A 25,111-nucleotide genomic window follows, 5' to 3' on the forward strand; every position below is an offset into this window, starting at 1 on the left:
GAATCCTAAAAAGAAAACACTTAATAACTCCATATCATAGATAAGGGAATGGGCTCAAAAAATGTAAGGGACTTTGTGCCCAGCCACAGGGTCCATGAGGAACAGACCCCTCTCTAAAACTCTCTCTCTCTCTCTCCCCCCCCCATTCTGCAGGGAAAGAGATAGAGAGAAAAAAAACTTTAAGTACAAATGTTTGGAAGTAATGATATAGCTGATATGGGCTAATACCTAGAACAACTAGCAAACAACTATTTCAAGGAACTATCCTAAAGAGATGCATGTCCAAGGAATTCGTAAAGAATCTCCATCTTTGCTGGCCTTTAGAGGAGCGTTTATCTGGTTTTTTAAAAATGTGCAAGAACAAAATGTCCTGAAACAAAACATGAGTGTGAATATTATCTGTGTCTTATCTATATTTCAGCAGCCCCACAAGTGCCCTGCACTGCAAAATCATGTTGCCAAGCAGCTTTACCTGGCTGTGGAATCGTTTTTTTTCTCAGATCTTTCTAAAGCTGCTAAATAATCAGGTGCATGTTTTCAATTCGCTCTTCCACTTACCTAACTACCATGGTTCATAAGAAGCTTTCATTACCAATGAAATCAGAAGGTTCCTGCTAGTTCTCCAAAGCCAACTGATGCAGTGAAACTGAGCAATGCCATATCTCCTTCCCTGAGCAGAGAAAGAATCCAAGTGCTGCCTGTGATTTATCACCTAGGTGCCTGCTTGGGAGTGACATTTGCTTCTCTGCCAGGCCCCTTAACAAAGGGATAAAAGTTAAATGGGAACATCAAAATAGAAATGATGCCATTACCTCAGAGTTCGCAACGGGGCCGGGCCCTCCTCATGAAGTGTTCATTCCTTCTATGTTCATGGTTTTTCATTCCTTCTATGTTCATGGTTTTATGACAGCGCGCCTTTGGCGTCTAGATCTCTTCCACCACACACAGAATGTGAACTTAGCTAGCCTTTTTTCACCTCTCTCAGCCTCAGTTTCCTTGCTTGTAAGTTGGGGAAATTGGAGCCAACCACAGGACTCTTGGGAAAACAGTGATTTCCCTGGCATATGGTAGGTGATCAATATATACATACATATATATACATATATATGATATTATTCTTCATTTAAAGTATAAATCAGAGGGCTAGGGAGCTGGCTAATGTCATTTCTGCACAAGTGTTCTAGTTTGATTCCATCACCAAAAGCAACTTGAAGTACTTAGAAATTACAGTCCATCATTGGGGGAAACCAGCGCAGAAACCTAGAGGTAGGAACTGAAACAGAGACTGTGGAGACTGTGCTGCTCACTAGCCTGCTTCCCCTAGCTTGCTCAGCTACCTTCCTTACAAAGCCCAAGCACACTTCCTATCAATTAACAGTAAATAAAATTCCCCACAGATCAGTCTAACGGGGGAAATTCCTCAACTGAGGGTCCCCTACCCAACTGTGTCAACCTGACAACCAAGATTAGCCCTCACAGCAAACATCATGACCTGCGCTCAGATCCTCAGCACCCATGTAGTAAGCCAGGCGTGCATTCCACCCCTGTAACTGTGTCTGTAGGGGCTGACCCTGATGCATAGGGAGGGGCCCTTGCTGGCCAGTGAGCCTAACCAACAAACTCCAATTTCAGAGACCACGTTCAAAACACAAAGGAAGATCTAGGGAAAACATCCCAACATTAACCTCTGGCATTCATAAACACTCATGCACATGTACACACACACACACACACACACACACACACACACAAAGAGAGAGAGAGAGAGAGAGAGAACATACGTTAATTGGAAAAAGGTCTACATAAGGCTGAGCACAGTGCTGCTTACCTATAACCCCAGGACTTGGCCATTCTCAGTTTGGGGGCCAGTCTTGGCAACATAAGACCCTATCTCAAAAAAAAATTATTTTTAATTAAGAAAAATTTAGCAAAATTAGAATGTTGCCTAACACTTTGTCCAAGTGGGCTTATCATTAGTCCTCATTCTCTCACTTATTTCAGTACAATTTTTTTTCCTTTGTGTAACAGAGTTCCACTGAGTTAGAATTCCTTCCATTTGGAAGTAACTAATGAATATTCCCTGTCGTTTATACGCTAAAGCGTTAAGAGAACTTAGTTTCTCTCTGACACCTACTATGTACCAAACACCATGCTAAACATTGATACAGATATGTCATTAAATTTCACAACCACCTGTGGACAATCAACAACCAGAAAAATTAACATTGATAAGAGCTAACTCACCTCCATCGCACTGCTAAAAAGCTAACAGCTCGGATTTTAATCTGAATTCAGACTCATTGTCATAAATCAGAACGGTGCCTCCAATCCTACAGAAACATTTTACACAAGTCCTGAAAACTCTGACTTAGCATTTTTTTTTTTTTAATTTCCGATGCAAGCCTTGGTTTCACCCTTAAAGGCATCTCCTTTTGTAGACAGTCACCTGAGCATTTAACAGAGGCGAAACGGCTCATGGGTTCCCTAACTCACCCACGACCTTTAAGGGAACCACATCTTTTATTCATTCTTGTGGGGTTTTTTTCTTCCAAAGAGAAACACCATTGCACAAACTAAGTGGGTTTCCATGGCTTCCATCCCTGAATCACAATATAGCCCGAGAACATATGCTGAGGTAGTTCTCTGCCTGGTTCCCTGATGCCTACCGGAGGAGCCACTGTTCCCCAGAAAAAGCAACATAAGACAGTTTCTAAACTGCTTTGCTCAGAGTTTCTGTTTGCCTCTTAAATGATCCTTATTTATCTTGGGACCTCTGACCTCTGAACCACAACCTTCATGATTGTTGACGTGGGTGCTCTGACCTCTTGGTCCAGACAGCCAAGCACAGCATATGGGCTGGTATAGAGACCCTACTCTGACATTTCACTGCCGTCCTGCACCCCACACTGAACAGGAAATTAGGGACATCTCAGGCACACTCAAGAAGCCTGTACAGAAGCTGTGTTCCCAGCAAATTTCCATTACCAACCTGGGTCCTTTCCTGTACCTGCCCTTCATTCAAGCTTCTCTCCAGAGTCTTTTTACCTCTTGAATGGTATCCAAAGACCTCTGACTTTAATTGGCATGTATAGAGTGCCTGGCAGAAATGTCATAAGCATAAAATGTAAAAGGTTAACTGCCAAGGAGAATGATGCAAACACATCACATTCCCTTCGAGAAGGATAAGCTAAGCTACTTATGATTAAATGTTCCCTAAGCTTTTTTTTTTTTTTTCACATTCCCAAGGCCCCTTCTAACCTTTTGCCTTCTGTTAATAAGCTTTGGTTGGTGCTCAAATAGTTAGAAGCTGTTTTCTGCGTACAGTAGAGTTGGGCAAAGGTACATGTGAAATCTTGGATTTCTGTGTGACTCTACATCCTAAGAAAAGCCAAGAAGTGGGCTGTGATGACAGCTGATGCTGCGTCCCACAGAACTCAAAACATCCCTCCGCAAAGGGAGATAGAGTATGAGACAATACGTTCTGCTGAATACCATGTAACAGGAATCCAACTGGTTAACTCAGAAGATTGGAAGCAAGACTCGGCTTCAGAAAGCAGCCCAAGCTGTTGATGTCCAATGGAAGGGTCAGTGCTTCTTTGTTGCTGAATGACCTTATTTGCCTAATAGGGTACCTGTACTGCCCTTGTGCCTTCAAACTAGCACCTCATCAATTAAGCAAGAGACTTGGATGAAAACAGCACTTTCTAAATGCCTTTGCCTTCCTACTGTGACCCAAATAAGTACCTAACACCATATCGCAGGGACAGAGTCAAGCTGTTCTCTGTGACAACATAGGAGAGAAGAGAATGAAAAAAGAGGGGGAGAAACCCGCCGCTCGTCTCTTCTGGAAGTTCTGTTGCCTAGGAACAGTCAAGAAGTTATTCTGAGGCAATTACGTGAGTCAAGATCGTTCCAAGCGTGTTTTTCACTCTCCATATTTGACTGATTGGTTTACCAGATTTGTAATAGCTCATCTGCTGTTGTTTTTTAATTTTCCAGATAGGCTGATTATTTTTAATTCAGGAGCCTCGGTTTTAACTTAACCAAAAGAAGCTAAGTGAAACCCAAACTTCAAACAAACAAAAAAAGGAAACAAAGGCTGCCCATTCCACCAAGTATGCACACAAACCTCCACAGACACACTCCTTTGTGTACTAAGAATAGTTCTGAATATATAGGTTAATATATTAATAGGGGAAGTAGCTGATAAATGAGTTGATAGGTGAATGGATAGACTTAAAACAGAATAGTGAATAATCTGGATAATAATGAACTGAAAAGGTGAGGGGGGCCTCGGACTTCTTTCAAAACCAAAATAATAACCACATAAGTATCTTTGGGTCAAGAGAAAGTCATATGGTAGCAGTGCCCAGGGTTTTGCTGGTGCCATGTTGTTGTTGTTGTTTTTAAACATTTGTCCTCTTAACTTTCTTTCTCTCTCTTCATGCTTTTTATTTCTCAGCCCATCCCCATGCCTTCTCTCGTGCCCATACCTAGCAATCTCATCTCATGTCATTAGAAACAGAGATTGAATGTTAACTGACCCAGAAAAAAATACCCACCACCATGCTAGGTTGACAGGCAGATTATTCCAACATCTAAGGGTCCTTCCATGCTCAACACTCCAACCAATGATGCCAGTGCCCCAAGCACTATTCTGAACCATCCTCTGAAGGCAGTCCTAGTTAAGGCAGGAAAGAACAGAATGTTGTAAATGTGGTAACAGCCAGACCGTGAGAAGGCTGACTGGAGGCCCACGGTTCCTTGAGTCATTTCACTGAATTTGCCATCCACTCTTCTGAAGTTGACTCCAGAGCCAAAGCCCCCCACCTCCAGAGGACACTTGCATTTATATTTGTCTCTCTTTAGATCCTTCAACTTTTCAAAGTATTTTTACATTTATTTTCTCATCCCAAATCGCATCCCATGCCTTAAAACACAAATTTAATAACCTTTGCCAGAATGTATGGATCTTTGGCTCAGACGATGTAAGAAAACACAGGAAAAAAAAAAAGGAGGTAAATTGAGTTCAAGGATCCAACCTCTAAGTCTCGATTATAGAAAATAAAATCTTATAGAAGAACAAGAGACATTGCATTGGAGGATCTGTGTTGTCATGGGGACCAGACTTTTCTATTTCCAGGGAATATTTACCAACTTGAAGATGAACCACACACACTCATCCTTTGCAAAGCATCCTTTCTCTGTAATCAGACAAGTATTGCTGAGTCCCTTTGGACCACCCACAATAAACTGGCCCCTGCTTTGTTATCAAATGTTATATCAGGATTGGAACTTATACTTGTTGGTCTTCAAATAATAAAACCCTCTTCTTGAAGTCAGTAAGTACAATTAACACAGCCAGGCATAGTGACGCACATCTTTAGAGACAGGACACGGGGAGGCAGAGGGTGGGTGGATCTGTGTGAGTTTGAAGCTAGCCTGGTCTACAAAGTGAGCCCAGGACAGCCCAGGCTACCTGGAAAAAAAAATACCCTGTCTCAAAAGAACAAAAAATAAAAAATAAATAAACAACACCAAGAAACAATGTAAAACTGAAGAGCATAGACAATATAGAGGCTATTCTGGAACATCATTAGGGACAAATGTTAAGGATTACAGGGCTCAGAGGCAGTGGTCATTTCTGAGTGAATAAAGTCAATGGCTGTGTAGATCCCTTAATATCATTTTCCAGGCCATTGAATAGTCTCGAATGGCTTCTTTACTAGAAATACTTTTCTCCCCACCCTACCATAGCTTTTTTTTTTTTTTAAGATATATAGCTGTTTCTGGCACTCACTATGTTTCACACTGGCCCTGAAATCTCAGAGACCCACCTACCTCCGTTTCCCTAGTGCTGAGATTAAAAGCCACTGTGCCCGACCCTCCTCTAATTTTCTTTTCCTTTTAATCTCATTTATTTACTTTATTCACTTTGCATCCTTGTAGCTCCCTCCCCTCCTCCCCTCCAAGTGCCACCCTCTCTCCTTCCTCCTCCCACTCCTCTTTTCCTCAGAAAAGGGCAGCTCCCTTTCCCCACCATCCACCCCAGTTCATCAGGTTGCATCAAGGCTGAACTTGTCCTCTTCCCCTGTGGCCTGGCAAGGCAGTCCCGCCAGGGGAAGTGGTCTAAAAGCTGGCAAGTGAGTCCTTTTCTGATGCAGTCCCCACTTCCCTTACTAGAGGACCCACACGAAGCCTAAGCTGCCCATCTGCTACATCTTTGTAGGGGGCCTAGGTCCAGTGCATGGTTGGTGCTTCAGTCTCACCAAACCCTCTGGGCCCTGTTTAGTTGACTCTGTTGTTTTTCTTGTGAAGCTCCTGTCACTTCTAGGTCCTTTTCTCTTTCCTCCCACTATTCCCCATGACTCCCTGCGCATCACCCAAAGGATGGCTGTGAGTCTCAGCCTCTGTTTTGAGGTGCTGCTGAGTAGAGCCTGTGACAGGCTCCTGTCTGCAAGCTTAGCAGAGCATCGTTCATAGTGTCAGGGGTCGGCACTCATCCGATACTGCCTCTAAATTTTTAACAGTTAGGGAGAAAAGGTTAGCTGAATTATGGCTGGGCAATCTTGAGTTAATTTACAGTGTACTGGCCACAACAGTACTTGAAAGTCAGCTGGGAAAGTCAGGACACCTAGGCAGAGATCAAATCAAATTATTATCACAATTATTTTGCTCCTGTTAAGTGTTTGGCAAGTGCTACTGTATTCTCCACATGCCCTAATTAAAATCTACACAGTCCACTTGTGTCCTCCCAGATCATTTGAGAAGCCCCAACCTAACCAATTCCCTTTTGTCACACCAGCCTACAATGTGTGTTTATTGGCATTCATTTGAAAATGACTTCTCTAATAACCTGCACACAGTGCAGATGACTCTCTAAAAACCAGTTTTGTTTCTTATAACCCATGACAAAGGACACTCTTTTTTTTTTTTTAATGATACCTTTGATTTATTTTTGTTTTGGCTAGCTAGTGCTGGATATGCAGCTTTTTTAAATATAATTTTTATTTTTTTACAATTTATTCTCTTTGTATCCCAGCTGTAGCCCCATCCTCATCCCTTCCCAATCCCCCTCATGTCCTCCCATGTTCCTTCCCCAGTTCACTGATAGTGGAGGACCTTCTCCCCTTCCATCTGGCCCTAGTCTATCAGGTCTCATCAGGACTGGCTGCATTGTCTTCCTCTGTGGCCTGGTAAGGCTGCTCCCCCCTCAGGGGGAGGTGATCAAAGAGCCAGCCACTGAGTTCATTTCAGAGACAGCCCTTGTACCTCTTACTAGGAATCCCATTTGGAGATTGAGCTGCCACAGACTACCTCTGTGCAGGGGGGTCTAGGTTATCGCCATGAATGACCCTTGATTGGAGTATCAGTCTCAGAAAAAAACCTCAGGCACAGAATTTTTTGGTTCTGTTATTCTCAAAGGACACTCTTAATATGTAAAACCTTACTCTGCTTGAGCAGGTGGACTTCTCTATGAACTCATTCTATTCTAAGGTCACCTGTCTAGGCAGCCGTGGCCAACCACGGCCAATCATCAGCCCATCCAACAGCTCTATTTACAGAGCTCTAGTAGGAGCCCAGGCCCACCCACCCTTGCACAAGCTGTCTGCATATGATTATAAATTATTTAGCACAGACATTTGTTTCCACACATTGCCTTGCCTCTTAGCTTCTAGTCATCTGAAAGGTGCAGTGTGTTTCCTGCCCTATTCTTAAACGCTCAGGATTAGAGACAACAGAGCCAGCTCCGGACAAAAGGCATGTGTGCTATTATTCTGAGTGTCCTTTCACTCTCTGACTCATAGCAGGTGACTGTTACACTGGTGGGCGGGCCTTCAGCAGTTCATGGCTTTTACCTACGTGTCCATGCCATGTGTATCATCCTTTTGATGTGCCTTCATGTTAGGTAGGCAAAACAAATAAATATGACATGGAATCACACTCTCAGTAAAGATGTTAAATATTCGGTGAAAATTGTTAGCGCTTAAGTGTTGAAAATAAAATACATTTTTAAATGTCTCTTTGATTCGATTACATACCATCAATTTTATTTTTGTTTGCTTCTTTTTGAGATGAGGGTCTCACATTATAGCCCAGGCTGGCCCTGAATTTATAATAATATTCCTGCTTCTCATCTGGGTACTAGGATTACCAGCATGAGCCACTGTGCCTTGATCGTATTCTCAGTTTTATTGGCATCACAATATGTTTAACCTTTCACCTGTTAGTGGTAATGTTTCCAGTGAAGATTATCTGACTAAGGTTATCAATTATGTGTTAACAATAACATCCACTGAGTTTCCAAAGGGATTCACTCGTAAGTTTTGATTTAAAAAATAATAATAAATTAGCTGGTGGTAGAGCACACCTTTAATCCCTGCACTCAGGAAGCAAAGGCAGGCAGATATCTGTGAGTTTTAGGCCAGCCTGGTCTACAGAGACAGTTCCAGGACAACCAGGGCTATACAGAGAAACCCTGTCTCATGAAAAAAATTTAATTAATTAATTAATTAATTAATTAATTAATTTTAAAAATGTTCTTTTTCCATCAGAAATTTTAACCATTAATATTTGACATGTTAATTTTTCCTAATTAAAAAGTAGCTAAGCAAAAATATATGGGCTGTCCATATAGACCATCACTAGTAGAAAAGTCTTGTTTTTCTCTGCTAGTTCATTACCCGAAAATGCCAAACACTACTGAAGAATTCTGCAGCTCAATGACCGAAATCTGTCCTATCTTTATTTCTTACCCATGAAGTTATACAATGGTTAGTACATTAGTTCTCTTGGTTTAAAGGAGTCTACCTAAGTGCTGTTTAGTATGAAATAAAAGGTCTCATTTATCTCACACTGAAAAATCTTAACCAGAAAACATTCAAAAAGAGAGGACACCACTGTTCCGAGAGCATGGAGGCACCTTGCTCCTTTCTGTTTGTTCCTTTGTATATGCTTGGCAGTATACTCAAAGCCATCTCACTGAGGCATTTCAGGTTCTGCAGGAAAGATAAATGGAGTGCAACCTGCTCTATTTTAAGAATATGATCTGAAAGATCCAGACACTTGCTGATATCCTACTGGGAAAAAAGGAAAAAAAAAAAAGCTAGTCATGAACACCATCTCAATACACGAAAGAATGGGAAATCTCGTCTACCTCCAGATATCCATCGAGGCATAGGGAAAAGTATTAAAATAAAAAGAAAGAGGAATGGGTTGGGGGATAGGGGGAATAAGGTTATCAAGATAGGTTCAAACCAGGCATAGTGCACCTCTGTAATCCTAGCACTGGAAAATGGAAGCTGGAGGATTATAGGCCAGCTCAGTCTATAACGGAGTTCAGGCCAGGCAGAGCTACATAGCAAGGGAAAAGAAAAAAAAAAAAAAAAAAAGAAGGAAGAGGAAAACTCAGATTACGATAATCTTTGTGTCAGATTTTACTAACTCTACCACAAATAGTTTATCAAAGTTGACGAAGCTGGGGAGGTGTTATGGTTTCCTGGGTATTTTTTTAAGGAAAACACTTAAGATGTCCTTAATAAAGACAAGGTAGTCTTTTCTCTTCCTCCCTCTGCTGAGAAGGGGTGGGTCATCTGTCACAAGTCCAGTGGGTGAGGAAGGATGGGTAGCTGGGGCTACCTCACTCTTCACTTTGTTACCACGGACACTGACACGTCTCTTCTATGCTGTCAACCAAGATGAATGTTACATCCAAGTTCACAGAAATCAATTTTCAATTTTAAGACTTATTTCCACTGTGGCTAATTGGGGAAGAGCAGGCAGAGATCTGCTTTTAAATTCCATCCAGCCTCAGACTGCCTATGAGCCTCCAGAGCAGTTGCCTTTGTAGGAGCCTTGCTTGCTCATGTGTTCAATGGACCCAGAAAGCTGCCCACAGGTGGCTATGAGAACTAATTAGGCCACAGTTAGTACCATGACAGTAGAGAGCACTTGTTGAACATTTTTCTAACCACTAACATGTCCAGTACCGAAAGGTGAAAGGTTTTGGCTGTAAACTTTTGAATTGAATTTGTGGTTATTTTTTCCCCATGAAATCCAGTCTGTGTGGCTCCTAATGGTGAACTCCATCAAACCGTTAGTTCCTGTTAATGCCACCAAAAACTGAAAGAGATAAATGGACCCTTAGCTGTGAAAAAAAAAATTGTCTTCTGAAATAATCTCGTCTTGACATATCCAGAATGAAGGTACAGTCTTTTTCTCTAAGACAAAAAAAAAAAAAAAAGTTTTCTTGTTGGAATTGGATTGAGGATATTATCTCCCAATCATTAAGGGAGGTTATTACCACCACAGAGATGAAATGGAAGCCACCTGTTTTCACATAGGGAGCTCTGAGAAATAGCCCTTTTTTCCCCCTGAGCAAATAGGCAAGAAGAAGAAAGCCTCCAATAATGGACACCATCAAGAATGCTTTCCCGTGTACTCTACTTATCTAAATTGGCGCATGATGACTGGCCACCATCTCTCAGAAGTTAAAAGAGATACTGACTCATCCATCAGGCCCCAACTCACAGCCCAGAGGCACAGAAAGGAGATTTCTTTTTCCTCTGTTGCCTGCCTCTCAACAAACTGAATCAGCAATTCAAGGAGCTGAATTCCCTTTCTGAAAGGTTATACTTTCTAAAGACCAGAGAGCAGCACTTAAGGAAATTCTAAGCCACCCACTGAAACGCAGTCAGGTGATGGTTGGCGTGAGCCCCAGCAGTATCCCTATTTGATTTTCTTCTTTAAAAAATTAACTCTTATGTGTATTGTGCATATATAGCAACATGTATATGCACACATGTACCGATACAGGGATATATAGCTCTAAATACATGTATGTGCATGTAATGTGTACATATGCACATGTATATAGCTTCTCAATATCTCAGGGTTTTTTTTTAGATTTACTTTCTTTATTTAATGTGTATGTGTGTGTTAGCTTGCATGTATAGATGTGTGCCAAGTGCATGCTTAGTACTCAAAGAGGTCAGAAGAGGTCATTAGATTCCCTTGAAGAAGAGTTATTATGAATGGTTTTGAGCCACCATTTGGATTAGGCAAGCTAACCCAGGTCCTCTGCAAGAGCAACAAGTGCTCTTAACCACTGAGCCATCTCCCTAGACCCTCAATACCTCATTTATAATAGCTAATTTCAGCCTCAGTCCCTAAGGTAAACATTATATTATTTAACCTTTAAAACAGACAACTGAATGGGGAGGTGTTGGCACACAGGTGCACACAAATGTATATCGGAAAGGGGGAAAAAATAGAAGGAAAAGACAATTTTAAAACCCCAAGCAAACAGAACCAGGAAATTTGAACACAGGGGTCTTCCCAGAGACTCATACCCCAACCAAGTACCTGGCATGGAGATGGCCTAGGACCCCTGCGCAGATGTGGTCCATGGAAGTTTAGTGTCTGAGTGGGTTACATGGTGATGGGAGGAGGAGATAATTTTTTTTTTTATATGACAGGGATATCCTAAGAAACCAGGAGTGCTATAATTCATTTGACATTGTATGGTGTTCAAGAAAACCTCCTTCAAGAACCTCCCCTATCAGTGGGACTGGGGGAGGGGCATGGGAGGAGAAGAAGAAGGGTGGGGTGGGAGGGGACAAGGGAGGAGGCTACAGCTGGGATACAAAATGAATACATTGTAATTAATAAAAATAAATACATTTTTTTAAAAAAAGAAAACCTCCTCAGCTATATGTGGCCTACACATGGCCAAAAGCAGCATTATTTCCTCGTTTTTGATTGCTGAGTAGTATTCCATTGTGTAAAAATACCACAATTTCTGTATCCAGGGTCAGATGAAAGGGGAGGAGATGAGGGAGGGAAGGTGGGATTGGGAGGGAATGAGGGAGCAGGATATAGCTGGGATACAGAGTTAATAAAATGTAACTAATAATAAAAAAATAAAAATTAAAAAAAAACACATCACTGTTAGTAAAAATCAGAAATAAAAAATTTTAAAATAAAAAAAAAACAGAGCAGAGGGTGGGGAATGTTGCTACACAATTAGCTCTATCCTTTTTCCATCTCTATTCAGTCTGTGTCCTCAATCCTTGCTATGGGGTGGGGCTCCTCATCTCAGTTAAATGTCCCTGGAAATAGCACATACGCACACACGCACACATGCACACACACACACACACTCTCGCACGAGCCCAAAGGTATGCTCCGTTAATGCCCTGGGGATGCTTCAGTCCAATTGGCGACCAAAACGATCCTTTATACCTGGGAAGTACCTATGTAAAAGATAAAATAAATAAACATAAGCAGAATTGGATTGAAAAATGTTCAAGTGTCAGGAGCCTTCTATTCATTATTTGTGGCACTTGGTAGGAAGCTGTGACGCTCAGTGGGATGCTACATGCTTAGGAGCCAGACATCTCCTAAGTCTGCATCTGAAAAAGATGCGTCTGAGACCTTGAGCATTAAGATAGGTGTCCCTTTTATTGTCAGGCTTGAGAAAGAAATCCAAGATCTTGAAAAGGCTGAACTGGAAATCTCAGCCAACGAAGAGGCAATTCTAAAGAGGCTAAAATCGATCGAGAGGACTACTGAAGACATAATAAGAGTGAGTGTAACTAGGCTTTAAGCTCTGTTTTCCTCCCAAAGGAATCCACAAGTACTATACTCCATAAGTCTTTGCTGCTTTACATATTTTAGTTTTTAAGCTAAGTTCATCATAGAAGTCTTTTTATCTTACAGTCTGTAAAGGTGGAAAAGGAAGAAATCCCAGAAGGTATGTTTTTTTAAGCAGCCTGTTTCATGTTGAAGCCAGATAATTTTCATAAGATCGCTGGCTTTGTTCCACTATTAGAAATATCTGACGTGTATTTGGAATTCATATAAACTTTACAGAGTCGATTGAAGACATCTACGCGAATATCCCTGACCTTCCAAGTTCCTACGTACCCTCCAGGTTAAGAAAGGAAAAAAATGAAGGACAAGACGACAACGAACAGAACAGAAAAGGTATTTGAGAACCAACATCCAACAATTTCAGGTTCCTCTTAAGATTAGTGCATGTATTTACAGAGTGTGTGTAAATGTGGGTGCATACCTGCTGTGGCATTTATACACAGGACAATTTTTAATGGTCAGTTCTTGCTTCCTCCCTTGTTTGAGGCAAAGTTTCTCTCGTGTCACCCATGTACAGCATACTGCAGGCTAGCTGGCCCATATGTTTCAGGCCAGTTTTCCTGTCTCTGCCTCCCACCTCACCTAAGACTAGGTAGGTGCATGCCATGACACGTAATATTTTTAAATGTTGGCTCCGCGGGTGAACTCAAGGCCTCAGGCAGCAAACATCTTTATCCACTGACCCATATCCCTGGCCCTCTCAATTTCAGATTTTATACTAAGTCTTCACAGCTTGCTCATGTTTCCACTTTAGGCATAGGTCCATTTTTCAAAGTTTTCCAGGGCTGTGGGACAAATTAGGGATAATAAGAGTAAAATATCCACTCCGTACATTTTGCTTCCTACCAAAAGAAGAAGGAATAAGTAAAACAAGGCCCGGAACAAACAAGAGCTGTTTTAAAACTTCTCTGCTCAGAAACTTCATCCGGTAGATATTGTTACTAGAATATTTTTAAGTGAAGATATCCCCTGGGGATATTTATCGTCATGGGATGATGACTTTCATAAAGCTAATACTTTAAAGGAAAATGAAGGTCTGGGAATAGAGGAGAGCTTTGAATTTTAGAAATGAAGGAAAAGCTAGTCTCTGTCTGCAGGTGGTGGTCCTTTGTTCCCTCCACAGATATTTAATGAATAACTACTGCACAGCAAGTTCACTTAGACCCATGGTAGGCAGTCACTAAATTAACCATTTAGGGAGTGCAATGCGGAAGAATGAGGTAAAGATGTGAGGCAGGGAGAAGATGAGTAGGGGTATTGCAGGCTTAACCGGGTACCCGGGGAAAGCCACACCCCATCAAGCAGCAGAGGAGGCAAGGAATACGGGAAAATATGCCAAAGCAAGCACTGGCCATGCTAATTCTACGAAGACTGCCGTTCCCTTCAGCTGTTAGAATTCCACCCACGGGGCTCTTGCCTGGGTCCTGGGACAGACATCACACACGCGAGTGCGCTGACCCGTCATCTCCAGTTCCACTGTACTCAGTGCAGTTGCCATTGCTCTTGTTTAAGCCCTTCATCTGCTCGAAGGTGGTGTTAAAATAGGAAGGTAACAGGGAGGTGGCTGGAGAGATGGCTCCGCAGATGACGCGGGTTCAATTCCCAGCAGCCACGTGGCAGCTCAGAAATGTCTATGACCCCAGTTCCAGAGCATCTGAAGCTCTTTTCTAGCCTCCACGGGTACCACACATACACGCAGGCAAAATACCTCAAATACAATATTATAAATACAAAATACAATAAAATACAATATTTTATTGTATACGCTCATACAATAAAATACAATATTTTATTGTATACGCTCATACAATAAAATAGTTTTTTTTTTTTAAGAGAGAAAAATGCCATTCTGGGCCTCCAGTCTCCTCACTACTAATGCCATCTCTAAGCTCCCTCTACAGTATGATAGACCTTAGAACGCTTTACAGTTTCAGCAGGCAGCTGAGCTTCCAACAAGGATGTAGCTAATGAATTACACCCCTAGACGCTTCACCTGCCGCAGCCCACAGTGTAACTGCTCTTCCTAAGAAGGAAGACATTCTTCTTCATAGGCAAACAAGAGTGTCTCAGTCTCGCTGCTCACTTTTATTGATTGGAAAAGGATGCCTTTTGGTTCTCTGTGAAAACACCAGCTATGTGGCTCTATTTCTCTTACTCGCACCTTCAAATTATTTTTCCAAAATGCTACACTTTCTGTACTTTTTTTTCTTTTGTTTGCATTTCTTATATCTCTTTCTCCCTAGTCCCCCCAAACCCTTCCAGCATCTCAACACCAGGAAGGAAAAAGGGTTAGCGGGAGAGGGGGCACAGTTCTCTTTCTTAGCTGCTTCCTGCTAGTTAAGGTTCTCAAGTTCCTTGGAGCCAATCGAATCCTTGTTTCAGGAAATCTCCAACTTCTTGTCTCACGACAGCAACCAGGAGCTGCAGGAAGCAAGAGCAGCCTTGATCTTTCTCTTATCTCCATACTCTCTGGGCTCTGGCGTTTACTCTCCCTCCAGAGTCCTCAGACTTAAACTATCGGCAGCTGGCAAAGAGCTGGCACGAAGCAAATAGCTGGCTGCTATGGATTATCTGAATCAGTCCCACATCCCACACCTGGGACCAACACAAAACTATGTTTATATCCACAACTTTCTGAGACATCATGTTACACAGTGTCAGATGTTAGAAAACTAGGCAAAACCAGAAAAAAAAAATTAAAGATGTATTTTATGCGTGTGCCTACATGAATTTTTGTGCACGGCTTCCATACAGGTGCTATCTGGGATCTGAGGGGTTCAGATCCCCTGGAGATGGAGTTAGAAGAGGTTTTGAGCCTCTTAACATGGGTGCCAGGAATGTAACTCAGGCCTTGAAGCTATCTCTCCAGCACCCAAATCAGAAGGGGGTTGAGGGTTTGTTTTTGTTGTTGTTGTTGTTTTGTTTTGTTTGAGACAGGGTTTCTCTACGCAGCACTGGCTGTCCCGGAACTTGCTCTGTAGACCAGGCTGTCCTCAAACTCAGGGAGATTCAGCTGCCTCTGCCTCCCTAAGTGCTGGGGTTAAAGGCATGCGCCACCGCCACCACCGCTGGGTTAGAGGTTTTCAAATGCCACATAAAGACATTTGTAAAGTAAACAAATTAGTTTATAAGAGAAGTTGGTGCTGAAGTGTGTGTCCAATTTGTCTCTTAACAGCTTTGTATGCCATGGAAATTAAAGTTGAGAAAGATTTGAAAACCGGGGAGAGCGTCGTTCTGTCCTCAATACCGCTCCCTTCGGATGACTTTAAAAGTACGGGAATAAAGGTGTACGACGACGGACAGAAGTCAGTCTACGCAGTCAGCTCCAATCAGAACACAACCTACAACGGCACTGATGGCCTCGCACCTGTTGAAGTGGAGGACCTCCTAAGACAAGCCTCCGAGAGGAACTCTAAGTCACCCACAGAGTACCACGAGCCTGTGTACGCCAATCCGTTTTGCAGGCCTATTACCCCACAGAGAGAGAGAGTAAGCCCTGGGCCAAACGTTCATGAAAGGATAACAGTGAAAGCCAACGGACTGGGTAACCGCGCAATCGAATCCACACACAATATGGACGATGGGCTTTCAGAGGGGAGAAGCAACGGTCCCGCTCACACCAGCCCTACTCAACCAACACCTCGGCCCCGATCAACGGTTCAGCAAGTGGAAGAGATGGTCCACAGCCAGCAGATGAGGACGGCGACCCCTTGGGAAGAATCCAGCATCAGGCAGAATGAACATGAGGTTTCTCCAAGGATGGGACTGAGCCCCAGCAGAGCAAGCCCTGGGAAGTCAGGACCCAAGAGTTCTTCACCCACTTGCCAGGAGGAGGCGGAAGATGTCAGATACAACATCATTCATTCTCTGCCTTCTGATGTGGACGACACCGAACCTGTAACGATGATTTTCATGGGGTATCAGCAGGCAGATGAGAATGAGGAAGAAAAGAAGCTTTTGACGGGGTACGACGGGGTCATCCATGCTGAGCTGGTTGTGATTGATGATGAGGGGGAGGAGGATGAAGGACAAGCAGAGAAGCCATCCTACCATCCCGTAGCTCCCTGTAGTCAGGTTTACCAGCCAGTCAAACCAACCCCACTCCCTCGAAAGAGAACGGAAGTTAGTCCTCATGAAAACACAAACCATAACTCTCCTCACAAAAATTCCATATCTCTGAAAGAGCAAGAGGAACGCTTGGGCAACCCTGCCCAGCACTCTCCCTCGGGTGTTCCGACAGCTGGAGATGGGACTGAGGATCCTTCTTTAACAGGTAATAGAAACGACAAGGCATGTCACTGCTGTTTACTCATGTGACAGTTTTCTCTGTGTTCAAGAGCGCTCTGACTTTCAGCACCTGTGACCACCTCATGAACTAATAGGCAATGACAGCTTTTATTAATGCTAATCCAAATTATTAGCAGCAGAGCAAAGTAAGTCACTTCAAAAGATAACGGAAGTGAAAACGCCGTCTTGCTTTGTTTCGATATTGCATTGACTGCCTTTAGTAACTGGAAACATGTCTTCTGTGAGGGAGCAATTCCGTAGGTGAATAACCCTACTTGGGGTTGCTAATTAATGTGAGGATCATCAAAATCATATTTCCCCTGCAGAATGCAATGACAACTACTTGCCTGTGCCTCTCTGTGACTTACATTTTACACCTAAGTTAACAAGTAGCCTTAATTTTGCAAGGAAATAGAAGGCACATACTATTTTCCTTGCGTTTTATTACTCGCTGTATCTCTTTTCTCTATAGTTTTGTAGTTTTATTATCTTTGGCTCTTTAATTTTCTACACTTTAGAATGTGATTTGACCTTGCATCATCTATGACTCAATTTTTCATAGTCTTCTCCAACTTGGCATATTTATTTTTTTCTATTTTCTATATAGCTGCATTTCTCGTTCTCTATGAAGTTTTTATGGCTTTGTATCTCTTTAGCTATTTTAACATTGAATGAAAAGTAACACTGTAACACTTTTTCTACAAATGACAGCTCTTTGATTTCAAATTCCTTGTTATCACTCAAATATAGTAAATAATTATCCTTTATAGAAAAATGAATAAGAACCTGACAAAAACAATTGGATTAACAGGGCTTACCTTAGCTAAAAATCTAAGTCAAATTATACAAATGCACAGGTCCTAAATGTTAGAAATGGAAAGTAATTTTAAATGCCGCTAAGTGAAGAGTGATCATTAAAAAGCAATAACAACTAAGTACCAACCAGCCCAGCAAGCAGAACCTGATAGTTCTATAGAAGTGTGGCAGGACCTATACAATTAAAGATATTTCTTCCTCATCGAACCATACGCCCAATCTTGTGTTGTTAATAACACCATAATAGGGACATTCCTCCATTCTTTTTAAGTCATCGAGCTGGGTGAACCATTGTAAGTTTAATCATCTGAAGAATTTCTACCCCCTTGGGAAATATTCAATCATATATCTTCCACCAAAGTAATGTTCCCCCATATGGAAAAAGTGTAGATGCTAAGTTCCCTTCCTTTTGGAGAATGAGCTTTGTTTGCTGCTCAAATGTTTCCTTTGAAATTCATTCTTAAAACAATGCATGAGACACAAAGAAAAGAATCGTTCTATTTATGGTCAGCACTGGCATGGCCAACTGTAAAAACACACACACACACACACACACACACACAAAACCTCCCTGTTTTGATCTTGGCTATTAGCCAGCTCCTCCCATACACCTCTACCCCTTCTCCCCTTACCTTGTTAACACATTTATCCCAAGAAAAATGACAGGAAGTGAGCAACATTTCCAGACAACACTGACCATGCTACTGAACTAAAACTATGAAAACAGGAAAACCTATTCCAGACAAAGTAACAATACAAAGTCTTGAGCTAGCAGACTAAGTATCTTGTAAAGAGAATGCTCCAAATTCCTCACCTTTCATTGTGCTAGTATTTTACATCGTCACCTTCCAATTCATCACATAGGTTACAGAGTGGAGGTGTTAGTTTGAATGAGTTTTAAAAATAAGTCAATCATAGCATCATATGCTTTCAGGGGCCATCTATGTACATTAAGAACATAGCTACCTATGTACTTCAATTTCACAAGTACATTGTACATTGTGCTTTTCAATATCACACACACACACATGCATACATACATAGAGAGGAGGGAGAGAGAGAGAGAAATGCTACAATGCTTAAAGACCCACAAGTTAAGTCAATTCCTTTATTATAGTACAGATATCCTGTTAAATACCAATGGTTCTGGTAGACACAATAATTAAAAGTTGCAAATCTCTTTTCATTTGTTATAAATATAAGAATGGAGCAGACAGCTTGGTGGGTAAGAGCCTTGGTCTGCAAAATAAAGACGCGAGTTTGAATTCCAACCACCCATATAGAAAGCCAGTTGTGTGTGTGTGCATGCCTGTAACCCCACCATTGCAGGAACAGACCTCGGGAGTTCACTGGTCACACAGCTGAGCCAGAACTTTGAGCTTCTGCATCAGGGAGAGACCCTGTCCCAAGGCAACAGGCATGGAGTAATAAATGAGGACACCTGATGTCCTGTTTAGCCTCCTGTACACACCATTCACTCAGTGTGTGTATCAGACACACACACAAGCAGTTTTTAACTAAAAAATAAAAAAATAAAAAAAAACTGTATAAGGAGAAAACTCATCCAGCATGGATAGTCTAAAATACAGTATATTTTAGTAAAATTTGGAACACTGTGAATCATGACAGAAAATTTAGGTAATCTGTCTATCTGCTTGTATAAGCATGGAATGGTGCAGACACGCCTGCTATTATATGGCTACATTAAGCTTTTCATGAGATCCCAGTACCCCCCCCCCAAACAAGTGCACAGCTAGCTTCCTTTGGTAGACCTCACGTTATCTATTCTTGTTTCAGCTCAATTCCATGATCTTAGAGATAGCGATTGGTACTTCAGGATAGAGAGGTAGAAAAAACTTTAGCTCCCGGAGAAATTACACACCCTTGAGGTGGAAACTACCGGCGGGAGTCAAGGGGGATTGAGAGTGAAACACAAATTTGTCTCCCACCAAGTTTAAGCAACTAAAACTGTCTGAGTGGTTGTAGGAAAAGACAACTGGGAGGAGAGAAGAGCAGAAAAGCGGGGTCAAGAGGAGAACTAAGGGCTCGGTGTTTGGGAGCTGCTCCTCGCATTGCCTGGGCATTGCCCTAGTTCCACACCTCCACGTGGAATTAGGACTATTGCCACGGGTTTGGAGAAAGGAGAGAAAGAAATGTCGGTGCTAGCTGACATCATTGTGTGTCCTGGGACACAGGGTGGACTCTGTCTACGGACTCTCAAGATAAAGCCTAACTGTAGGGAGCAGGATTTTATCCCTGCCTTAAAACGTACCTTTAAACAATCTCTTATCCCTGCTCTCTCTCGGCACTGGTAATAGAAGAGGCCAAACCCAAGAGCAGCCCTTCCTGAAGCCTTGTCTGTTCTACTGCAGGACTGCAGGCTCCTGCTCAGAGGCCCCAGAACAGAGCCTACCCATGCAGCTGACTGAGCAAAGGAAATTCTCTCAGCACATCCTGAATACAAAGGAGTGATCTTGGTCTTGCTGTTAGAAGTCATCATTCCTATTCACTGGAGGGAAAGCCATGCTTTTTACCTCCCTTGACATGAAACTATCTCACAGAGGTTGCATGGGGATGAAAATGACTTAACAACAGTAGCAGCTCCCCATCCCTTCTCATATTTTTGTGAGAGGCCTTTTGGAGATAGGATCATTTCTTTATGTAAGAGGTAACTAATGTGTGACATAGAGATGGAGGGGGGAAAAAAGGACATGTCTACCCTTTTATTGTTTCATTAAAACAAAATTGTGCAATTAGCTAAACGGCTGCTTCTCGAGCCATTTTACACACAAACGTAATATTACATAATTAATATAATGATTTGCTCAGTGCCTTGAAAGCATCTTAACAACTTTTGGGACATGACTGAGGCAGCTATACTCAGAGGCCCTAAATATTAAGGCATGATACAAGAACACCAAGGGACTATTATAAATTCTGCTCCTACATCTTTTAAAATGTTTTCTACAGCCAACACTTAATCAGCAGCAGAGCACACTCAAAGGTACATCTTCCATCCAAAAGGACAACTACACATTCATGTTTAACTATTCGTTCACATCATTTCATACATAAATTTATTCATGCCATTGCAAATCGAAAGGTCAGAGAGACTTTGGACAACCAAACTTAATGATTTCTTTTTAAATCCAATCACTAAATATAGCTAAGGTCTTAGTATCTTTTCTTTGTTCAGCGGTACATGGTTAAGGATGTGCACAAAAGATAGACACTGACTAAAGGAATATATATATTTAAGCTGGTAGCAAAAGTCTGTTCCATCCACCTGTACTGTGTTTGATCTGCTCATTTTTCTGACCTTTGTAGACATAGGTTCCTCCTAGTTCTGAACCTACCCCTCCTGCCCTAAGTTAACCATAGCTCACTATTTCTACTATCTTTTTATGCTACTAAAACAATGCTCACGCTGTTGGATAAAACCATCTGAGGTATGTTCTCAACTTTCCTGCCTTCTATGAAATGGTCATTTAGAGCAAAAAATTTTGATTCGTTTATAACTTGCCTTTTTTTTTTTTTTTTTACTTTAATCTACAGCTTTAAGGATAAGAATGGCCAAGCTGGGAAAAAAGGTGATCTGAGAGCCGTAGTGCCCACCTGAATAGCCTTTGAGGAAGAAGAAGCCAAGAAATGCCTGAAATTTTCTCTCCTGAATACTTTCATTTCCTGTTCCTAAAGTCCAAAAATATATATCTATAATTATACCCACAGTAAGCCACATAAATAAATAGTAGTCATTATTTGTGGGGGGGAAAAGCTGGGGATGACAAATGCTAACTTTTCCAGTTAGCATTTGTGGCTCAGCAGGGTCAGGGAAACAAGTATATTTTTATTGTATTGATACCAAAGCATTTCTAATAAGAGCTTGTTAAATTTAAGAATAAAGTTATTTAAAATACCTTCACTGTCTTAACTGGTGTTGTAATGTTGCTAACATAAAGATCACACATAGGTGCCAGATATACCAACCTTCCACGTGGACACAAACTCTCTAAAAAATCAGTGACACCTTAAGGTAACTGCGGAAGATCAATCTAGTTGGCTCCGTTGAGACTCCAGACTATTGCACACAGCCAAAAGGCATGCGTGCGTACAGTTCTGCTTGTTCAGAGAGTGTGCTCAGGTTGGTGACCTTGTGAATGCACGTGGCCTTCCATACACACTCATTCTTTCTCGGACTCCATCACCTCTTTAACTCAGTTCAAGGTGGGGTAAATGACTACAGCTTAACTGCACTAGGAAAGAACTTCCCATATTCTCAAAGGGCACAAATCTGGTCTAGATGACTAAGTCAGAATCTTCACATTAAAACTAGGAGGAGAGGTTAACGGGGTCAACTCCGTTGGTGAAAGCATTTGACCTGCAAGCCTGAGTTCAATCCCCAGAGCCCATGTAAGAATGCCAAGCATGTGCGAGGCTAAGCACTGCACTCAGGGTCAGCCCCTTTGGACCCAGAGAAGAGCATGTCTGATTGCATGCGGGTTGATGCCCGAGGTCCCGCCTCTGAGAAAAAGGTATCGGACGGGTCTGATGCTCTTTGGGTGGATGACACCTAAATGAACATCGGTACAAAGTCCCAATTTATTTCTAATATCAGAGATCAGACCTCTACTCTTGCCTGATGCGTCTAAAACAAAAAGGGGGAACTGTAGAGAGCTGCGGAATGCTATGCCTTAAAGATGGAGCTGGTTTCCGCCTTCCACCTTCCCGATGGTGAGTGCTCTCTGTCACGAACAATTCCACATTTGGCTAAGGCTGAGGATCTGGCTTGCTTCCATATATGTGGACCTATCTGCATTGCCCACGTGGCACGCCTGGGTTGGCTACCCAGAGGCTATTTAAGCTGTGGGCTGGCTTTCCCCAGGGTCCGAGGATTGTTCAAGGTTCCTGAATAAACTGCATTGAAAAAAAAAAAAAAAGAAAACAATAGGGCCTTATTATATCGCCAGGATTCCTCAAACTCAGACTCTCTTTTCTCAGCTTCTCGAGCTCCAAAAGAATATGTGTATATTACCATACCATTTATCTTATATTTTTTAGAAATATATGTTTACAATTTTATATGAATTATAGTATAAGTGTTACTTTTATCCCTAGCATTAAAGAAATAAATGCATCATCTGTATATGAAAAAAAAAAAAAAAAAGAATGCCAAGCATGGCGGTGTTGGGGAGGGAGAGACAGGAGCATCCTGGAGCTCATTGGTCAGCCAGAACAACCTAACTGAGGAGCCCCAGTCCATGGAAGACCTTTCTCAAAGGAGATAGACGGTGTTCCCGAGGATGACAGTCTAGATTCCAGCCTCCACCTACACACATGAATGTGTATCTGTACACACACAAAACAAACAAACAAACAATGAGCATATATAACATGTTATTCATAGGTATTTTTCCAAGGTATTTATTCAATCATGATTTGAAAGAGAATAACTCTGTGCCGGTGATTATCCTGTCCGTTATCTAACATCCTCTAGATGGATCCCACACGGGAGTGGAGACATGGATCAGCAGTTAGAGAACTGGCTCCTCTTCCAGAGGACCCAGGTTTAATTCCCAGCACCCACGTGATGGCTAACAGTGCTCTGTAACTCCAGTTCCAGGGAAATAAAATTTCTCTCCCAGCCTCTGTAGGTACTGTATGTATGTGATACACAGACAAAGATGCAGGCAAAACACTCATACACATAAAAATAAACTTTTTTTTTAAAGACTGTTTCCACGTATCTTTCCCTAGGCCACCATATAGTACCCAGGTCCTCCAAGTTGAGCGACTAGCCTCCCAGTCCAGGACAGACCCTGACTTTCCCTGCTGGACGCTGTATGGTAAGGCTTTCTCTTAATTATTAGCCTAGAGGCAATGTTAGGTAAGGCCAGCAGGTCCTTGCAGAGACAAGCATTAGCCGGTGAAACATCTGTTTCAGGTGAGTTGTCTTTCAAAGGCCATCTGTTCTCTGGCAGTAGAGAGTTTCTCTGCTAGCCTGGATGATTCTGGGCAGTCTGAAGGTTTACTCTCAGAAAGCACCTTATTCTGTGCTTTTCATGGTTCTGGTTTTAGCAGGAGTAACCTGGCAAATTACCCTTTTTGTAGCCCTGCCACTTTCAAGCTTGCAGTATGAGTTTTATTTTAAACACAGTCTGCAGCACATGACGCTAAGTATGCTTTGGAACCTCTCTGGCTTCCTGGCATGACCCAATAGTTGGCTGGTCTTGCCTGAATTCTTTTTCTTCAAGGGTTCTGAGACAATTATCAAAAAGGGGCCAGCTTCAGGATACAGATCAGGATATGGCAATACATTTTTCCCAACCAGTCAATTTCAAAGCTACTAACTAACTCTAACTCTTCTGGTTTTTGTCCCCACCATCAATTCAATGCAACTGTGATTCTTGGAAACTGTCATAATACAGCCTGCCAGTGGCTGTCACCATCCACTTACCGCATTCATTGTCATCTGGCCAGTGGCTGGACAGTCCTACTGGAACTAGTGATTTCTCTGAGAAATGATCCCCAAAGCAGAAAAACATAGGCAAGAACGGCCGTGTTATAGTGCAAAAGCAAGACAGTGCCTCAGGCGGCAAGACTGACTCCAACACTGCGCTGAACACATCTGAAAGTGTCTGTATTAAGAATGCTAGAAAACTGGCCCACATCTCCCCTCCCTCAGTGAGGGTAGTTACTGTAAGGACTGACTCTGCCTCGCTTCTGAGTTTCAAATACAGGGAAGTGACACAGGCTCCTGTGCCCTTGCTGATGGTTCAGAGTGAGCAAAAGACACCAGAGGGACAGTGACGGCATCTCAACTTACGCGGGGCAGTCCACTGGGGTCGCAGCACTGACGCCAACAGCGTCTGCCACAGTCGCCGTCAGCACTCACGCAAACAACTCTCCTGGACTTGGTTTCTTATCTCTAAAATGAAGTCAGTTGTCAGTCAAGGTCACATGCCCTGCAGGGTTGTCTGAGGACTTAGTAGGGCAGTCGCGGAACCAAGTGTACCAGCCACGGTCAATTTCGGCTGAGGAGTCACGTATTTAAAGCTAACCCCACAGCACCTCTCACTGCACACCTTGATGTTTCAAAGGTTTAGCGCTTAAGTTAGAGAAGTAAATGTTTAGTGAAGGGCAAATGAGACGAGAGGTGAAGTAAGCCAGGTATGGTGCATGAGCCTGTAGTCCTAGCACTCAGGAAAGCAAGACAGGGGGATCACAGGTTCAAGGCTAACCTGGGCTGCCTTGTGAAATTGTCTCAAGAAATAAATAAATAAATAAATAAATAAATAAAAACATTTTAAAACAAAAGAGATAAAGATAATTTTTCCCGAGAGGTATTCATTCAGTT

At 42.2% G+C, this 25,111-nt stretch overlaps 1 protein-coding gene across 2 annotated transcripts in view; it reads left to right on the plus strand.

Moving 5' to 3' along the window:
- The window catches only part of Palmd (palmdelphin), a 45,683-nt gene extending 24,008 nt beyond the window's left edge, over positions 1-21,675 (plus strand). The window contains exons 4-8 of one of the 2 annotated variants that reach the window (XM_021655440.2): positions 12,472-12,586; positions 12,721-12,754; positions 12,874-12,987; positions 15,830-16,927; positions 21,313-21,675. In XM_021655440.2, the coding sequence (XP_021511115.1) occupies positions 12,472-12,586; positions 12,721-12,754; positions 12,874-12,987; positions 15,830-16,927; positions 21,313-21,356 (1,405 nt within the window). In that variant the 3' untranslated portion in view covers positions 21,357-21,675. The remainder of the gene's footprint in view (positions 1-12,471; positions 12,587-12,720; positions 12,755-12,873; positions 12,988-15,829; positions 16,928-21,312) is intronic. The other variant, XM_060392827.1, reaches the window with a different exon arrangement.
- Positions 21,676-25,111: the final 3,436 nt, after the last annotated feature.

The sequence above is a fragment of the Meriones unguiculatus genome, chromosome 10 (genome assembly GCF_030254825.1).
Source record: "Meriones unguiculatus strain TT.TT164.6M chromosome 10, Bangor_MerUng_6.1, whole genome shotgun sequence".
NCBI lineage: Eukaryota > Metazoa > Chordata > Mammalia > Rodentia > Muridae > Meriones > Meriones unguiculatus.